The 20,612-nt window shown below is 40.5% G+C and overlaps 1 protein-coding gene across 6 annotated transcripts in view; it reads right to left on the bottom strand.

Annotated features, from left to right (window-relative positions):
- gpatch2 (G patch domain containing 2) overlaps positions 1-20,612 on the bottom strand; it is a 308,872-nt gene that overhangs the window by 70,877 nt on the left and 217,383 nt on the right. For all 6 annotated transcript variants that reach the window (XM_069931270.1, XM_069931268.1, XM_069931272.1 and 3 more), the window contains one exon: positions 14,106-14,173. In XM_069931270.1, the coding sequence (XP_069787371.1) occupies positions 14,106-14,173 (68 nt within the window). The remainder of the gene's footprint in view (positions 1-14,105; positions 14,174-20,612) is intronic.

Raw genomic sequence — 20,612 nt, 5'->3', positions numbered from 1 at the left:
ACTTTAAATTTGCAGGGACATTGCCTGGCTGATGTGTGGCTCTTTATTATGCCGGAGCTCTACGTCCCTGTGGTACTGGGGTTAGATATTCAATCTCAGATGAACAGTGTAGTGTTAAATTTCGGTGGGCCACTACCCACACTTACCATCCCCCGCAGTAGTTACTGCGGTCTGTCCACAAAGCTCCAAGCTCCCTCCCTTTTCAGCAATTTATCTCCCGAGTGTTGGGCGATTGCCACTAAGACCTGTTCTTACAGCAAATAGGATCGTGAGTTTATCAAAGCTGAGACCCAGAGATTGCTTAAAGAGGGAGTAACTGAACCTAGTAAGAGTTCGTGGCGGGCCCAGGTGGTAGTTGTGAAAAATTACACTAAGAAACGACTGGCTATTGACTACAGACAGACAATCAACCGTTACACTAACTTGGATGCCTACCCCCGCCACGCACCAATGAAATGATTAATCAGATAGCGTAATACAAAGTGTACCCCACTATCGACCTCAATGCAGCTTACCACCAAATCCCCATTAGAAAAAAGGAATGATCTTATACAGCCTTTGAAGCTGATGGGGGGGGGGGGTTATACCAGTTTAAAAGGGTACCTTTTGGAGTCATTAATGGTGTGTCAGTGTTTCAGAGGGAAATGGATAAGATTGTTAGGATGTATGAGTTACAGGGTACGTTTCCCTATCTGGATAATGTCACTATCTGTGGGAAAACACAGGCTGAGCACGACAACAACTTAAAGAAATTTTTAGCAACAGCTAAAGAACTCAATCTTACACTTAACGAGGGCAAATGTGTGTTCAACGTGACAGAGCTACCCATTCTGAGCTACATTGTTCACAAGAGTGAAATCTGCCCCGACCCTGAAAGAATGGCCCCCCCTGAAGAAGTTACCACCCCCAAACTCAGCAAAAGCCTTTAAAAGGTGTATGGGATTCTTTTCCTACTATTGCAAATGGATTCAGGACTACGCCATGAAGGCACGCCCTCTGTTTGACACTAAGTCTTTTCCTCTCTCTCCAATGGCCTTGAAGGCTTTTGAGAGAATTAAAGCTGATATTGCCAAAGCTGCACTCTCATCCATTGACAAGGATGTCCCATTCCAAGTGGAAACTGATGCCTCAGATTGTGGCTTGGCAGGAACCCTTGATCAAAAGGGCAGACCTGTGGCATTCTTCTCCCGCACTTTATGTGGACTGTTGGAATATAGGGGTTAATTAATCATCGAAAATATATAGAATATATGCTTATGTACTATTTAGTTTGTATAGATGAATCCAGTACTATGTAACAATTTAATATTTACCTCATGGTGAAGGGAAAGTGTAATGTAAGTAAGGGGAAGCCACAGTATGTAGCAAAGTTGGCTGATTACAGTAGGTTTAGAATTGCCTGCTCCCAAAATACAAAAGAGAGAATATGTATGAAACAATTTAGGAATGTTAAGGCAAAAGGAGGTGTTGATTAGCACAGGAGCCGATGGCCAGACAAGAACAAAGAGAATCCTGACAGAAACTGTCAGAAACAAAGAGAATGGAAACTAACTCAGTAAGAAGGCTAAGACAGAAGGAGGTGTTGAGTAGAACAGAAGAATATGGTCAGATGAGAACAAAGAAATAATTAGAAATATCTGGGGTATGAATTGATTTCTGATCAAAACAACAGGATATTCTGGCCTTGAGGATTAAGATGGGAGCTCTACACCCCAGATATCTGCAGAGCAGGAAATTACTTGTGATAAATCTTATGCAAGAAATCTAGCAAAGAAAGCCAACTTTTGTTCTGTATGATAATGAAATCTAGCAAAGGAAGCCAACTTTTGTTCTGTATGATAAGGTTGAGCTATATAAACTGTAGAGACTGGACAGTAGAGGTCAGTCTTGGGGAATAGCTCACTGTGCAGGTGACCTATGGACTAACGACTGAACCGAGCTCTGTTAAGCTTTATTCTTGTGCTGTGTAATAAACTGATTGTTGAACCGAATACCTTCTCCTATCACTTCATTTAACAAACACGCTGGACTCAGACGACACATAGACTAAATGAAGGGTAGGGTAAAACCAGAGTCTGACAATTTGGTGACCACGACGTGATGAAGATGGAGAAGTGATGGAAAACAAAGAAATGAAACACCGGTCGATTGTGGTGTGGTGATAACAAGTGGCCACTCAACAAAAGGAGGTAAGCAGACACCTGTTTAAACGAAGTTCTGCTATTGGCAACGATAAAATTCTGTGTTGTCACTACTCTGCAAAAGTCCTAGTAGAAGCCAATGAATAAAGCTTAAAAAACCAGGGGTTAGAGTCCCCTGGAGAAAACAGGGGTTAGAGTCCCCTGGAGAAACAGGGGTTAGAGTCCCCTGGAGAAACAGGGGTTAGAGTCCCCTGAAAAACCCAGGGGTTAGAGTCCCCTGGAGAAACAGGGGTTAGAGTCCCCTGAAAAACCCAGGGGTTAGAGTCCCCTGAAAAACCCAGGGATTAGAGTCCCCTGGAGAAACAGGGGTTAGAGTCTCCTGAAAAACCCAGGGGTTAGAGTCCCCTGGAGAAAACGGGGGTTAGAGGCCCCCTAGAGAAACAGGGGTTAGAGGCCCCTGAAAAAACAGGGGTTTGAGTCCCCTGGAATAAAAATGGGGGTTAGAGTTCCCCTATAGAAATAGGGATTAGAGTCCCCTAGTAGAGACATAGATATAAAAGTTAGGGTTCTTGGCCAAATAGATTTAGTGAACATATTGTATAATAGTTACGTTTTTTAGTAGTGTGCTAAGTTTTCCTTGTTCAACATTGTATAATAGTTAAGTTTTTTGTTAGTATTGCGCTAAGTTTTCCTTGTTCAGTATTGTATAATAGTTACTTGTTTTAGTATTGTACAAGAGTGATTTGTTTTAGTATTGCATAAGAGTTATTTGGTTGAGTATTGTGTTAAGTTTTTCTTTCGTGGTTACGAGAAAGCGTGAAGGTTCACAGTAGGTTGAAGGGCGGCGAAATTCTATCAGGTGAGAGACTGAAGGGAAACATATAGGAATGTAAGATGGAAGGAGAGGGATGTCAGGAGTATGGGGGATGTGGATGGATTCCTCCATCTGTAAACCAGCAGTGGGAAAAAACAAGGAGTCAATTAATGGGCGGACTACCGAAGGGAGAGGAAGTAAAGGCTATGAAACGGTACGATCAGATATGGAAAGAGCTGCAGAGTCAGGGGAAGGTGCCGCTAGGATTAGGAAAAATCAAGCTTGTATCGTACTTTGGAGAAGTCGAAAGGGAGGCGAAAAAGGAGGTACAGGAACATGAGAAAAAGGGACAAGGTCTTGAATAGAAGAAAATTTAAACAACAGAAGGAAGCGAAGGAGCAGAGGAGAGCATATTTACATAATATGACATTGGCTTGCATGGCTGTGGAAACAAACCTTCAGCATGCTACTAAAAAGGCATCCCCTATCCAAAAGGAGAAAAAGGGGAAGGAGGTGACAGGGGAGGTTAAGCCATCAGACCCGCTCTATCCAAAGTTACCAGAGACGTGGCCACCACCTTATCCGATTCCCCAGATGCAGATAAGTGAGGGAATAGTGAATGTCACTGAATTAACAGGTCACGAACTCCAGGAGGAAGGAGAGATTTAAGAGAGTTATGCAGGAAAGGGTGGAGGAAATGTTAACGAAGGAAATACAGAACGATGTATGTAAAGTAAGGGAAACTAGTATGCGACTGGAAAAACTAATGAGAGAGAGCAAGAACACACACTTGAGAATGCCTTCTCGGTAGGAATGTCAGAGGATCACTCCACCCCCTTTACAGCTTGGGCTGTGGGAAATTCAGCAGGTAGAAATGGTCGCAGGAACCACTAGGTGCTCTGATGCCGAACCATTTGCAAAACATGCTATGGCACTAGGAGGTGCAATGCGGGATAAGTTTCCCGTTCGCCCCAGTGTCATGCAGTCCCTGACATTTTCCATTAAGGAGGATGAGGAGATCTCGACCTTTTTAAGTCAGTGTAAAGAGAGTTGGACGGATAAAGCCGGAGTACACCCAGCCACAGGACCCTTGCAAACTACACTATTTAGGTCTGCAGTAATGAGTGGGCTGCCAGCTGTAGTCAGGGAGGCGTTAGAGAATAACCCTGATATTCCTGGTTGCTCGACTGAGCAATGGGAAAAACATTTGGCCCATCACATGAAGCGTTATAGGGCTAAGCAAAAGGAGGACAAACAAATTACGGAATCTGCACAAGTGCAACTCCTTAAGCTTCAATTGGAAGAGGTTAGGAAAAAGGCAAATGAGGCAAAAAAGAATCCCTCAAAGGGTGCGAACCAGATGATTCAGCAGCCACCGTAGCCACCACAAGGGAATAATACGAATTGGCACCCGGCCCCAAATTGGGCACCTGGTCCCACCTATGGGGGCAGGACTGGAGGTCCAATGGGGGAATTCCAAGTAAGAGGGAGAGGTCGGGGTGTTCCACGAGTGCAGCCAGCCGTATGTTTTGGATGTGGTCAACCAGGACACTGGAAGAGAGAGTGCCCCCTTACATGGGGTCTGCAGGACACTGAGGGAAGGGGATATGGACCACCACAATATGAGCCTTGGGTCCAGCCCCAGAGATCATCAGTACCACCCCCGGTACATCAGGCACCCCATGCGGCTCTCGCTCCGACGAGACAATTTCCATTGCTGACGGAGGAGGACCAATGTTTCCAGCAGTGTCGGGGCCCGAGCACCCAAAAGCAGGTTAAGTTGGCAGACCCCTTCCTGCAGATTAAAGTGATAGACTGGAAGTATCATTTTTAGTAGATACGGGTGCCAGATTTTCAACACTTACTGGCGCTGAGTTTCAATCTAAAAAGTCATCCTCTAGCGTCCAGTTGATAGGGTTCTCGGGTACACCAGAAAATCTGCCGTTTTTTACACCACTAGTCACTTCTGTGGCAGGACAGACTTTTGCACATCAATATATTCTGTCGGCAATGTGCCCTACTAATCTTTTGGGCAGAGATCTGCTGGTCAGGTGTGGAGCATCGATCCTTTGCGGACCCAGTGGAATAGAGGTCACCTTTCCAAATGGGTATTCAATGAACTGTTCATTAACTACACTTCGTTCCAGTTCCCAGATGTTAATGTCAGTCGCTGGAGGATCCACGTCTGAGGGACTATGGGCCGACATTTACTGGGGGCTGCTGGAACCAGAGGACCCACAGAAGGGAGGACTGCTAAAGCTTTATAATCAATGGAAGCCGTGGATCCAGACGTTACACCCATATACCCCTCCCTTGGACCCCCTCCATGTTACCCTCTTTTACGATGGGGATGAAATTTATCAGCATGCCTTTTATGAAGAGGTAGAGGGCATGCAACGGGAGATTAATTCGGACTACATAGTGGTAGGAAAGGAGGGAGTGGCCGCTACGGTGGCACTGACATCTGAGCAGCTGGAGTGGTATGTGATGGCCGGTGAGGCCATTCCTCATGTCACTCTTGCAATTGGCACTAAACACCAGGCAAAAGATTTGGGACCGATGTGTCAGAATTTGATGTCCTTGAAGGACTGGTCCGACATTCAATTACCGACAGCGCAGTTCTCTCTATCTGGTCATGCATACAGGATTTTGTACTCTTCAAATGATCGGGTCTTCCTTGAGCATAGACAGATTGAACGCTTTCATGGTAGAGAAAGGATGGATCATCCCGACTTTGCCCCTATGTTAGATTCTATCCCTGAGGACCTTTGGTCAGTGGAACCAGCAGACATGGGTTTTTGCCAGCAGGTTGATCCCATAACATTTGAACTTTCAGATTATACTCCCATTTGGCAGACACAGTATCCCCATAAACCCGAGGCTGAGGTGGGTCTGGGAGATACCATTGATGGCCTTATGTATTCAGGGGTGTTGGAACATTTGTGTTCAAGTTGGAATACACCCATCTTACCTGTTCCGAAACAGGACACAGGCAAATATCAGATGGCCCATGACTTAAGGCGCATTAATGGTATTGTGCGAACACCCACAGTTCCAGTACCAAACCCATATACCGCCATGACTGCTTTAACTCCAGACCACAAGTGGTTCTCTTGTATAGATTTAGCGAATACTTTCTTTTGTTTGCCGCTGGCAGAACAGTTTAGAGATGTTTTCCTTTACGTATAGAGGTATAAAGTTACGTTATACTCAACTCCCACAGGGCTTTATCTTATCCCCAGGGATTTTCAATCAGGTTTTGAAAGAACAGCTGGGGGGGGGGGGGGGTCTAGTACTGCCAGGTGGGGTAGTTCTGATCCAGTACGTAGATGATATCTTATTGGCAGCACTTGAGCCTGTCTCCTGTTTGGAGGCCACAAAACTCCTGCTCGTGCAGCTGTTCAAGGCAGGTTTTAAAGTCTCTCGTTTAAAGTTGCAATGTTGTAGACAAGTGGTCTCCTTTTTAGGAAGAATGATCTCAGCGAAAGGTACAGGGATATCCCCTGTGCATCGTACAGCAATACTACATCATCCAAAACCAAAGACAGTTAAGGAAATGCTTTCATTTTTGGGCTTGATGGGTTATAGTAGGCAGTTTATCTCATCGTATGGTGAGTTGACACATCCACTGCGAACTTTAGTGAATGAGCAGGGGATGAGGAATCTGGGAGCTACACTTGATTGGACTGCACAGGCTGAGATGAGTTTTATTCTACTTAAGCAAGCTCTTACAACCGTTATAGATTTGGCAATTCCAAATTATAGAGACCCTTTCTTTTTGGATGTTTCTGAAAAAGCACACACAATTAATGGTGTCCCTTTTCAGAAAAAAGGGGGTGGAAGATGTGTGCTCATGTATGTGAGTATAACACGATCCGACTGAAGACAGACACCCACCATGCATGAGACATGCCGTGGGGGTAGCAAAGATTTTACAAAAGGTGGCACACATAGTGATGGGACGTGCCCTGACGGTATTAACAACACATAGTATTGTAGCATTTGTGAGCTCGACAGCGTTTACAATGACGTCACTGAGGCAGACGAGTCTGGAAAAGATTCTGAATACTCCAAATATTACATTTACCCATGAAGGCTTTAATATGGCAGTCAATATGGGAGAAGGAGAACCACACTGTTGTGAAAAGAGGGTTCTAAGGGATATTAAAATAAGACCTGATTTACAGGCTTCACCCTTGAGAGAACCAGATGAAATCTTATTTACAGATGGTTGTTGTTACAGACATCCCACGGACGGATTAAAAGCCGCCTATGCAGTAGTACGGAGAACCACAGAAGGATTTGAAGAAATTATTACAGGGACAGTGAGAGGAAAGGAGTCAGCACAACTGGCCGAACTACAGGGAATGATAGCAGCATTAGAATGGGCAAAAGGAAAGGAGGTAAATTTTCTATACAGATTCGGCATATGTAGTAGGGACAATACAGGTTGAGCTGAGTCAATGGATTAGAAGTGGGTTTTTAACAGCAGCAAGGACCCCAATTAAACAAGAGAAGGATGTTAGGAAATTGGCTGAGACCCTCTTGAAACCAAGGGCATTAGCAGTTATTAAATGTAAGGGTCATGATAAAACAGATACTATGGTAGCTCGGGGAAATCAGGAAGCGGACACGGCCACAAAAAGGGCAGCAGGGTACGGCCCTCAGTTTATTATGATGCAGGCAGATAGAATGGCACATGACTTATTGCCACCTTGTGAGGTAGGAGTAATAATTCAGGAGCAAGCGCAGGCATCACCCCAGGAAATGATGGTATGGAAAGAAAGGGGGGCAACCGAAGATCAAGGACTGTGAAGATCAATGGACGGTAGGCCAGTATTACCATCTGGACTCATGAAACCCCCTCCTGGAGGAGGCGATTGGGTTAACCCTCTGTGGGAAGAAACAGATGATAAGGTATTTGGTACATTGGTGGCACCCCTTCCTGCCGGCGAAGGTGGAGAATCATGTCAGAGAGTGTAAGGTATGTATGACATATAATGTCAAGGCGACTGAAACCTCACGAAGGACAGTTTCCATTGCCTAAGTTACCAGGGCAGGAAATTGTAATTGATTACATGGACATGATAGAGAGGGCAAGGGGATATTGATACCTCTTAGTAGCAGTACATGTGTACACAGGTTGGCCGGAGGCAATCCCTGCCAAAAGAGAAGATGCAAAGACGGTAATTAATTTCCTAATCAACCAGTACATTCCTATACACGGGTTTCCTAGGAAGATCAGGTCAGATAATGGAAGTCATTTTAAGAATGAAGATTTACAGGAGGTAGAAGCGATGTGGGGTTAAAACATGCCTTTGGAACGGTGTATCATCTACAATCCCAAGGAAAACTGGAGAGAATGAACCAAACAATAAAAGGTAAGATCGAGAAAGTACAGGTTCGGACCAAATTAAATTAGGTGGATGTGCTTCCCCTGGCATAAATGTCAATAAAGAGTTCGGTAAGTTATGTGACAGGATTTACTCCGTATGAACTACAAATGGGGCACCAGTTTCCGGGACCTGGAGCCGGGATTCATACCACAAATGAAGAGGTAAGTCCAATGAAATGTAAGCTTTATTATGATAAACTAATGGCTCTGGTATCAGCTTTTTCACAACAGGTTACAAGTACCGAACGAAAAGGTGAAACCCCAATACCATCCGTTGTGGAGTGGGTTCTGCTAAAGGTGATCAAGAGAAAGTGGTCGGAGCCTAGGTGGACAGGGCCCTACAGAGTGGTGGAGAGGACGTCCCACACGGTTCGACTACTGGGAAAAGGAGAGACATGGTATCATTGGAGTCAGTGAACAGCAACGGACCCACCTACACGGACACTGGAACAGATTCGAACGGAGGTGACTGAGAATCTGTGAAGCAACTATGGACTAAGAACTTTTTGAACGGGTCCCTTTAAAGAGACTATTGGATTACGGTGACTGTATTTCAGGATTTGAAGTGATATATCTATATTGAAGTCAACAGAATTTAGGGGGCTGTGATGGACACTATGTGGGGACTATGGGTGATGTTGTTCCTAGCCCCTTGAAGCGTCTGGAGAAGGAAACAACTGTACAAAGTGTTTGCGGTCAGCCTGGGAGGCCCATAATGAACCGAAAGAGTACTTGCGGATTGGACTGACTTTCCTGAACACTGTGTTGGGCCCCCCACTGGACTGAAGTGTGTTAATAATGGCCAAGTGTATGAGGTTAAGTTTAATAAGGGGTCGTGGATGCCAGTCTTTGCCAAAACTCCAGAGGTCCCATAAGTTAACTGGTGGTTGGTCTCATTTAAAAAGAGGGACTGTTGGAATATAGGGGTTAATTAATCATAGAAAATATGTAGAATATATGCTTATGTACTATTCAGTTTGTATACATGAATCCAGTACTATGTAACAATTTAATATTTACCTCATGGTGAAGGGAAAGAGTAATGTAAGTAAGGGGCAGCCACAGTATGTAGCAAAGTTGGCTGATTACAGTAGGTTTAGAATTGCCTGCTCCCAAAATACAAAAGAGAGGATATGTATGAAACAATTTAGTAGGAATGTTAAGGCAAAAGGAGGTGTTGATTAGCACAGGAGCCGATGGCCAGATAAGAACAAAGAGAATCCTGACAGAGACTGTCAGAAACAAAGAGAATGGAAACTAACTCAGTAAGAAGGCTAAGACAGAAGGAGGTGTTGAGTAGAACACAAGAATATGGTCAGATGAGAACAAAGAAATAATTAGAAATATCTGGGGTATGAATTGATTTCTGATCAAAACAACAGGATATTCTGGCCTTGAGGATTAAGATGGGAGCTCTACACCCCAGATATCTGCAGAGCAGGAAATTACTTGTGATAAATCTTGTGCAAGAAATCTAGCAAAGGAAGCCAACTTTTGTTCTGTATGATAAGGTTGAGCTATATAAACTGTAGAGACTGGGCAGTAGAGGTCAGTCTTGGGGAATAGCTCACTGTGCAGGTGACCTATGAACTAACGAATGAACCAGAGCTCTGTTAAGCTTTATTCTTGTGCTGTGTAATAAACTGATTGTTGAACCGAATACCTTCTCCTATCACTTCATTTAACGAACACGCTGGACTCAGACGACACATAGACTAAATTAAGGGTAGGGTAAAACCAGAGTCCGACAGGACCTGAACTTAAACATCCTGCCATTGAAAAAGAAGCCCAGGCTATTATTGAAGCTGTTCGCTACTGGAGACACTTCCTAGCTGGCAGAAAATTTACTCTTGTCACTGATCAGAAATCTGTAGCCTAAATGTTCAGTACTAAACATAAAAGTAAAATCAAGAACGATAAGATGGCACGCTGGCGAGTAGAACTCTCAACGTATAATTATGAGATCCAGTACAGACTGGGCAGGTTAAATGATCCCTCTGACACATTGTCACGATCTGCTGCTGGTGCTCAGCTGGAGGGGCTAAAAGAGATCTATAGCAGACTGTGCCACCCAGAAGTCACAAGGTTCTTCCACTACATAAGTGCTAACAACCTTCCTTACTCTCTGGAAGAAGTCAGGAAACTGACTAAAAGCTGTCCTGTTTGCGCAGAATGCAAGCTGCAATACTTCAAAGATCCAGACGCCACTCTCATCAAGGCAACTCGATCTTTTGAGAGGATTAGCTTAGATTAGGGCCGTTACCTTCCAACAACAAAAATGTATATTTCCTTACTGTAATTGACAAATATTCCAGATTTCCCTTTGCGATACCCTGCGCTGATGTCTCGTCAGCGTCTGTCATTAAGTCACTTGACAGAATTTTCAGCATTTTTGGTTTTCACAATTACATTCATACCGATAGAGGCTCAGCATTCATGAGCGCTCAATTGCGGCGAGCCCTGCTACGAAAGGGGATTGCCACCAGTCGTACCACGAGCTACAACCCGCAGGGCAATGGGTAAGTTGGAAGGGCTAATGTTACAGTCTGGAAGACTGTTAATCTTGCTTTAAAAACACCTGGTTACCCTGTTACCCAGTGGCCGGAGGTGCTGCCTGAGGCACTACATTCTTTATTGTGTACTGCAACAAATCAAACACCTCATGAACGTATGTTTGCCTTTCCTTGGAAATCAGGAACTGTGATGGACTGGCCAGCCTCTTTATCTGAGCCTGGAACCGTGCAGCTGAAGAGCCATGCTCAGGCGCGTAAAACAGACCTCCTAGTCCAACTAGTTCAGCTACTGCATACTAATCCCAACTACGCTCATGTTAAATTCCCAGATGGGAGTACTGACACCGTACCCCTAAGAGATCTGGCCTCGTCTGGTTTGCCCCTTCCTCGCACCCCTACTCAGAGTGAGCCTGAGAGGTTGGACTCACCACCCCCACCCCCACCCCCCCCCCAGCCTGTGACCTCTAGTAAGCTTTCAGATGGCCATGCTGAGGCTCCACTGCCTCACACTGGCGATTCTGGAGTGGATCCAGAAGCCAGTCCTTCCCACACTACAGACCCAGGACCTGTACCAGTTCCCAAGGTTGCAAAGGAACCACCTGTTTTGAGAAAAAGCACCATAATTCGTAAACAACCTGATAGGCTGACATATTCATAAAACATCTCATTATATTTCGATTGCTTGCTAGATACTGGCGTATTTTGGCTGTTAGAGTATCTCAATGCCAAACATGGTATCCATGTATTGCTTACTTCAGTCTTTCCTAGCAGCTGTCCTTTTGATTTTAACCCTTCTTCTGCCGGGGGGAGACTATGGTGAACATCTTCCAAGCTGCCTGTCTCCCCTCTAGCGAGCCTTGCTGTACATTGGCTGTGCATTATCTCTACTATTAAGGACACTCCCCTTGGATATAACTGTATATGCACCTATTGTCTTTCATTTTTGTACCATGAGTTTCTGGTAATAATAGCCATGATTATTGTTTGACCACATCGTCTTTGTCTACTTCATCAACTGGCACTTCACTGAGTTTGTCAAAGATATTTACCAGATAAAATATGTCCACATTTGCATCAACAAGTTTTTCTCCATGTTCATTATAAGAAAGGAAACAATTTTTTTCCCCAAAATGTGACAAAATAATGCAGATAATTTCCTTTGGACAGCAACCTCACCTCGGTAAGCATCAGTACCACCTGGAAATGTTTGTCATTTTCTTCACACAGCTACTGGAATAGACTGTCTTGTAGGGGATATGATTTTATAAAGTTTGCAGTCTTTATGACAATTGAAAGCAAGCATATAAACATCCTCCTAAGTTTTTAGCCATTAAATGTTCCCCATGAATGATGTAATTAATAGTAAAGACTGAAAGTACAACACTTTGCACGCGTGTGATGAGCCCTCTATATCGTCTCAGTGGTACCATCAGTTAGTTCCACAGGCAACTATCTGTTCACATTTATGTAATTCTTAACTTCTTCAAGAATAGTCAGTCCCTGAGACTCTGTTTTAATTCTTCTGGCAAATGACATCTCTTTCGTCAGCTCATTTCCATTTCAGAATCTGGCATTATCCATGAGAAGAGCATAGTTCTCTTGCAGATTGTAAGGAGAATTTCTTGGATTATAATGAAATGACTAATTGTTTTTCAGTGCCCCTTGCCATCAATTCTTCTCGGAACAGTGGAATCACTCAAGGGAATTGCCTGAATAGTTTCTTTGGCATCCAAGTTCATGACGTCACATATTATTATGGACACTGAAGGCAAAATAAGTGATTTAGTGACGTTATGAGCATTCCACATTTAGCAATCAATTCATTTAACTTGTATGACACAAGAAGACCCATTTCTAAATTTTGTGACATTTCAATAATCTGTTTGAGCATTTGCCTTCTCTCAAATAGGGTTTAGAAGTAATCCAAGGGTTTATTTTGTTCTCTTTATGTAAGGTCTCTAAATGTTGTTTCAGCTTGTTTGGCATCATCCTTTCATTTGAAAATGTATTCAAACAAATCAAACACATGGGCAGAGAAAGGTTTTGCAGAGATGAAATAAAACTATATTCCATTGGATATTGTAGACACTTTTTTTTTGCTGAGGAACTCATGGGTAAATTTATTTTTGAAACTAACAAAAATTAACTATTACAAAACCAAAGCCCTTCTTACAAGGGTTAGCTCAAAAGTCATCTTAAAAAAATTATGGAAAACAATGAACAACACATTCCTTCTTCAATAAAAGTTACTGGAAGGAGACAAATATTCATTACTCATCACAAAAATGAAATAAATGAGAAATATTTGACCTGCACACTTATTTAGTGGAAATGAAGGCAAGAACAAGAGGAAAACTACATGGAAGGCAATTCATAGCCAAAGGTGGTTCCATATCAGTCAAACACAATCATGTCGAAGCAAAGAACGCTCTGAAAATATTGTTAATTTTATCGAGGTCATTCTAGGCTGTCTCCAAATGCCTCCAACCTTGAAAAAAAATCTCGCCTTGCTTGGCAACCATACAGCAAAGCCTAGCAGCAAAGTCCTATCCTTCTCCAAAAAATGTGTAATCTGTTCATTTTCCACACCCCCTATACACCTTGGGGGACCCCCTTATTAAGGATTTCAGTCTGTGCACCCCCACCCCTAAATATTCTGTAGCCCCCATTGAGAATAGCTGCAAAATGACAAATTATGTGGAAAGTAGAATTCTGACTGGTGGAATAACTGTACATCTTGGTCTAAATCTTGCTTTCTTTTGAGTTTGACTTTTGTTTAGGACCTAAGTAAAGATATGCATGTTTAAGATTGCTAGGCTTCTGAATATATGGATAATGCTGAAAATGCCTTTCTGTTCAATTTTGCAGTTTTTTTGTTAATAAACACAAAGGGCTGGAGATGCTCAGTAGGTCAGGCAAGCTACTGAGCATCTCCAGCATTTTCTGGGTTTTTTAAAATCATATTTTTAGTTTTCAAAATGCATTTTCTGTCTTGAGCAAATTTATTATTATCTATTTTGATAAACAATTTCATAAGATTAGAGGTTCCCAAAATTAAAAATTATTGTCAGAGTACATACATGACATCACATACAAACCTGAGATTCCCTTTCATGCAAGTAATCCTTTGCTTAAAATTAAAATAGATGTATGGTATCAAGGGTTCACGAAAGAGAAAAAAATAAGAAGTAAGCATGTGATGTTGATGAAGATAAGGAATTGATCATGTAAATTATACTCACTCATTGTGATAGGGTTCCCGGGAAATCTGGACAAGACTCTCATTACTGTCAGGTTTAGCATTGTTAATCTGGAATAAGGAAACAAATTGCTGAGAGGACGGCATGATAAAAGCAAGGCAGCAATGACCCAAAATATAGAACTATAGTGCACTGGTGTAAAGCTGAATATCAATTTCACTCACTCAAACAAGGAACATCTAATAGAACACAACTATTTCTAAATGTATTGTTTAACTGAAGATATAGGCATGATATATACTCCTGAAGGTGATAGCCACAGCATCATCCTTAACCATTATCCTGAAAGCTATTAGAGATATTTAACAAATTCATACTGATGGAGCATTTTTTGTTATCACCAAAAATACTTTTCTTGTGCTTCATTTTGCACGTGTGGCAGCAAGGCATGAAAGTTCAATTTTATAAATGTTTATTTTTAAAACAGGGCAGCAGAACAAAAATTTCAGAAACTAGGCCGAACATTTCTCTTCCAGTGAGTGTTATTGGCTTGTTTCTGTTGAACCAAAATCAGACAGAGTGATGAAGCAGATTGTGCTGCTGTCTTGCAGCTTAGGTTACTTAGGTTGGATCCTGACCTCAAGTGCTGTCTGTGTAGAATTTGCATATCGTCCCAATATTGTTCCCTGAGTGCACTGGTATTATCTTACATGATAAATAGATGCTGGTTGGCAGGTTAATTGGCTTTTGTAACTTATACATGGGTGGCAGGAGGATCAAGGGTGCAGTTGTTAGGGATTAAGATAGAGTAGGTGACAAAGTGGGAGAATAAGATTAATGGGTTTGCTGAGACTTAATGGGCTGAATGGTCCACCTCTATGCTGTGAGGAAAAACTGAGATTTCATTTCCTTCGCTTCTGCATGTACATTAAGAATCTTGAAATATTTTATTTCTTCAACAAAGTACGATGAAGACTCAATCCATTAACAATGAAACTTAATTTTAAACCAAGATTTTCCATTCCTCAAAGCAAAATTATTGTTATATCATTAAATCCCTAGGGAATGGAAACTTGTCAGAGCAAATTCAAGGCATAGAATCAGTTTAGGTCTGTCTTCCAAACCCACTACATAAAAAGACAAGTTAATTTTATTAAATGTCATGCAGATCATCAAATAACTATTAGCTAATGAACTGTAAGTGATGTTTGGTCCAGATCTGACCATTCCCTCTCACACAAATTAAAGAGAAAAGCAGATGACCGCTCAATGAGTTTTAACATGGTCTGTTGAAATACCCTCTCTTATTGAAATGCAGCTCAATACATCAAGTGGTGCAGCTGATATATGCTTTGCAGTAGGCTGTGGAGAAAAACAAAATTAATGTATTGTGTTGACAAAATAAACTAAAAATGCCTGTGGACTGATTTTTATTTTAGCTATAAACCTTTATTATTCATCCAAGCAAAAACAAAAGACTCACTACTTAAGAGCAGAATCTATTCTTTGTTAAAGTAAGAAAAAAATGCAGTAGTTTTTATTCTGTATCAGTCCTTTTTTATAACTCTTGAAATAGGAACATGCAACTGTCTATGAATGGTTTGCACCTAGTTGATTGGCTTATCTCATGACAGATGCAAGTTTTTTTTTATCTGGGTGCAGTAGGAAAATGAACATTTCTTTCTTCTTGCACTGTTGATGAGCTTTCCCACTATGTTTTAAACAGTTTTATTCATGTTCCATCATCCATGGAGTAGGTAACTTCTTCAAAATACATTACATTTTGTCATTTTGTGATTTCATACCAGGTGAATGCCAAAAAATCTAGGCAAATTGTGGCACTGAGCTATTTCTGATGAAATTAAACTTTATATGAATGTCTCATCTGCAGTTAGAAAGAAATCTGTTTAGTATTCCCTTTGCAATGACAATTCTACCTCAAACTTTGCTTTTACCTTTGAGAATATATATTTAAAATTTACTTCTTGATTACATACCAATGTTATTCAGACAATCAATTAAAACTATTGCATTGACTACATTGTGAAATACAAACCCTTCACGAGTTTTACACTAATCATCTCTGAGAACCCTAGTTGTTATTCTAGAACTATGCATGAAGCATGTATAATTCTATCATTTTTTAAATTGATGCAAAATTTCAGTAAGATTTTAAGCTTACAGCAGTAGTACAATACCTGTCAAAAAATATACTTTAGAAAGGGTATTATTTTATTCTAAAATTATAGTGGATGACCAGGAATGCCATACTGTGGTCAAACAAAATAATCAATTCTTATAAATGAATTAGGACCAATGGACATCAAATGACTACTTCATTTGTTGTCTGACATTCCAGGTCAGAAATGCATGCTGGGTAAATGAACAGTTTGGCCTGTGTGAAAAAAAATCAGACAAGTGGCACAATTGTTCAAGTAAATGAATAAAAGTCATCTCAAAAGGAAACATACCATTTTGTTTTTCACCAATCAAATCCAGAACTAGTTGACTTAATGCCTGATTTAACATGTTGGCACAAAAATGCGGCGCTTAATGTACAAATGTAAATGTGCAAAAAAAAAGCAATATCTCATTATATCATTGCTACAATTATGTAACTGACTATAACATTTTGAAGGGAATAGATTTATTTGTCTTACTCATGTAAACTTTTAATTTTTATTTTGTACTGTATATATTTGTCCAAAAAAAATCATCTTTCTTACTGTCCAACTTGTGTGTAGCACTATTTCCCTTGTGAAAATCATTCCTAACTTAAATTCATAAAAATAGAAATTATCTTCTTAATCTATCATTCATGGCTCATTTGATTTGTAAATGACAGAAATGACACATCTTCACTGACTAACTGTGTACAAATGTTTTATGACCTCTAAGATTATCAGTGTGAACACAAAAGATTGATACTGCATAATAATTCAACACTAACTATTGAAGACCTCTTTCTGTTGATTAACCATGGGAAGTATACATTAAATGACAAATTGACTCTTAATGTTCAACTTTATTCAGTTGATATCCAGAAACAGCAGTAGAGAGCTAAAATAATGACAAATTTACAGCATTAATGTGAACAACTGGAAGCAGAAGGAACGACAAAGTAACCTTCAGAGTATTTGAATGTCATTATTAGTTAGTAGTAATCTGGAGGCAGGCAATATTAGAAAATAAGTAAATAAATGAAATCACTAACTTCATGCTATTTTTGCAGGCAAATACACTTAGAGAATGTATGAAACATTAAAATGACATGAGCTAATCCTGCCATATAAATCTTAACTAAGCAAAGATTTATATATTTTTTTAAATGTGCATGCTTAATCATCAACTTCTCCCCAAAAGAATTATTATACAATTATTCAGGGTATGGATGTGCAGTGGCAGAAATAGAGGGGTTGAATCAGGAATATTTGGTTAATGTTAACCTCTCCAGCATTATGAAGCTACTAGCAGAATAGAAATTGAAGCTTCACTTCTATTTTTAATTGTGAGTTTCAATAGGAGTTGGAGCTAATTTCATAATTTTGGTTCTATGCAATTAATGTACTCTGCAGGTATTTCTAAACAAAATTAACTGTATCATTATTTTGACAAACATCAATGAAGAACCACCCAATAATTTCTTAGTTTGGCCATTACATACGCCACCTCTGGATGTTTTCCCATTTGTGTAGCTGAGATTTGCTTCCTCCTCAGTGACTCTTTTGATTTCTTTCTTGTCCCTTTACTATAGTCGAACACTCGCACAGCTAGCATGGTGTGTCATATTATCTGTCCTGCATTCAACACCACCAAGAATGTGTTCTTTTGTTCTCTCCTCCCCTCAACTTTTCCTGTATTCTAAGTTCAATTTTCTCCTGTTGTGAAGAGGTCATTGATCTGAAATAGTTATCGTGTTTCTCCTCTCATGGATGCTGCCTGACCTGGTGAGTATTTCCAGCACTTTCACTTTTTCAGGATTCAAAACAATGAAGAAGAAAAGTCACTTACAGGGAATGACTTATGATGCATCTTAGAAACAATACAAAATATATATTGTGGATCCTATAACACTGCAACTTAGGAACAGCATTTGAAAGGACAACAACAAAATTGAGAAAAATCATATTTATAACAATATCAGTGAAGACCATATAGGTATGCTCATATAAAGCACTTGCAATGAATAATAAAGAAGTGTGATTGTTTAAAAAAAATCTTGCAAACATCCTCCTGATGGTTAATTAGAATGGAAACACAGAATATCTGAAATTGATCTATGCATTTGATTGAGTAAATTACTGTTTATATTCCAATTGAAACTGATTTTCCAGAGCATCCAAGACTACACAACTTCACATTTATCAAAGGAAATCAATTGTCCCAGCTCCAGTAAATGTTTTTCATGCTGAAATCATTTATCTGCTTTCATTACTGTGTGAGATGATTTTCTCATCAATCTCCATGATCAATTTATCATTGTACCTGTAAATCAAGATTTGTCTCATAAATTCATTTCTGCATAAAATATTTCCAGATACAAAACATTGCATCTGTGGAAAAAAAATCAGAGCACAATTTTTGTGGAAATACTGAGGTATACTTTAGTGAGGTGTCCTTTTTAATGCTCATGTGCAGTAATATTTTGGCAATGATGTTGGTGCAATCTTTGAGAAAAAATTAGATTTGGAGGACTCCTCTTATTATTTATAATATTTCTTGTACTTGACCCAATTTAATAATCATTCCATCTTCTCTGAATATTGAGCACTTTCCAATCAAACTAAACTGAATGATTTGTCCTATGAAAGCTTTTTTTTAAATCACACTGCCAGTGGTGCTTGTAAACTTTTCTCTTATCTTGCCATATATTAATTAAATCTATTCAACCTAACCTAGATTTAAATCTAGATCTAATATACCGTGTTTTAATTCTTACAATACTTGCTAATAATATAAGAGAGTAGACCACAAGTCCCTTGAACTTGTGCTATTATTCAATAAGATCTTGGCATCTGAATTTCTAAACTAATATACTTCCACAAATCAGGATTTGATCCAAGCCATGAAGCAATAATTATCAGTGCAGTTTACCAAAAACCTCTGTTAGTTGTGACAAAGTGCATTCCAAAGACTCTTCTGTATATCATTTTATTTCCTTCAGATAAATTTGGTGTGGTCAATAAGAGGAGGAATGGACCATCATTATTTCAGAGACAATTTTAATATCAAATATTTCAGGCCAGGAGGAGTGTACTGAAAAGTTATTTTCAATGGAAGATAAAAATTGAGGAAGATTTCTGAGTGTTATATGACTTTTTTTGTTGCTTTTATTGCACACAATAGTACATCTTTTATGAAATATTCCAAACTTTCCTGACCTTAAAAGATCCCCTTCTTCACTTTTGAAACATTCAACTGCAATTTTTGATATCTAGAATTTTAACTGAGAATGGCAGCTTTGTTCAGTGGAACTTTATCTACTCGGGGAAATCAAGCTTTTGAAGTTTGCTTTTATAATGTGGATGTCACTGTCAAGGTCGACAGTTGTTCTCCATCTCCACTTTCTCCAAGCCTGTTATCTTGCTTGCTACTTTGGCAAGCAACGAAGAGATGGCCATGTTATGGGTTGGATGCACAGGAAACTGCAGATTCTGTAACTTGGAGCAAAAAATAACTGCTGGAAGAAGTCAGAAGGTCAAGCAGCTTCTCTGATACGAGACCCAGTAGGTTAAGTGTTGAGGGTAGGATAGGTGACACAGCGGGGAGGAGAATGAAACGAGGGTACTGAGAGTGGGTTCACTAAAGCATGCTTGGTGTGCTGACCAGCTGCATCATGGCCTGTTAAGGGGGTGGCAATACCTCTGAGCAGAAAGCCCGGCAAAAGGTAGTGGTCACAGACAGGTACATCATCATGCAAACCTCTCCCCAACATCAAGAACACTGTAGTCGGAGAGCAACAGCAATCATCAAGGATCCTCACCATCCAGGAAGTGCTGTCCTCGCTGCTGCCATCAAGAAGGAGGTAAAGATACCACAGGACTCGTACCTCCAGGTTTAGGAAGGTTGCTACCCCTCAAATATCAGACTCCTAAACAATACTTAATCAGAGACTTACTTCGCTCACTATTTATTACTGATATCACTGGACAATGAACGATTTGCTTACTGAACACTTTTGGGTGTATTTTATGGATTTTGGGGTGCTGATCAGGAAATTCCCTGTAACATTCTCCTATGACTTACTTTTTTTGTGATCTCCTGTATATTGCCCACAAAGCAAGCTGATTTGGTCAGTCCAATCATGTCTGGGCATGCACTTATTGCAGTTGAAATGCAAATGTTGCCTTAGGCCTGGGCATGCTTAGTCAGGATAGATGCAGACAGGCTATAAAAGGAGCTCATATATACAGATACTGTGCATTACACTGATTATTGATTGAACACATGTTCTTCGACAATAGCATAGTGAGTGTACTAAACAAGAGCATTTATTGTCTTCAGGAAGATTCAATGCAGCAGAAATGTCTTGTCAATGTTGCACAGCTG

Source organism: Narcine bancroftii, chromosome 4, assembly GCF_036971445.1.
Source record: "Narcine bancroftii isolate sNarBan1 chromosome 4, sNarBan1.hap1, whole genome shotgun sequence".
Classification (NCBI taxonomy): Eukaryota; Metazoa; Chordata; class Chondrichthyes; order Torpediniformes; family Narcinidae; genus Narcine; species Narcine bancroftii.
This window is presented reverse-complemented; position numbering and strand designations above follow the sequence as displayed.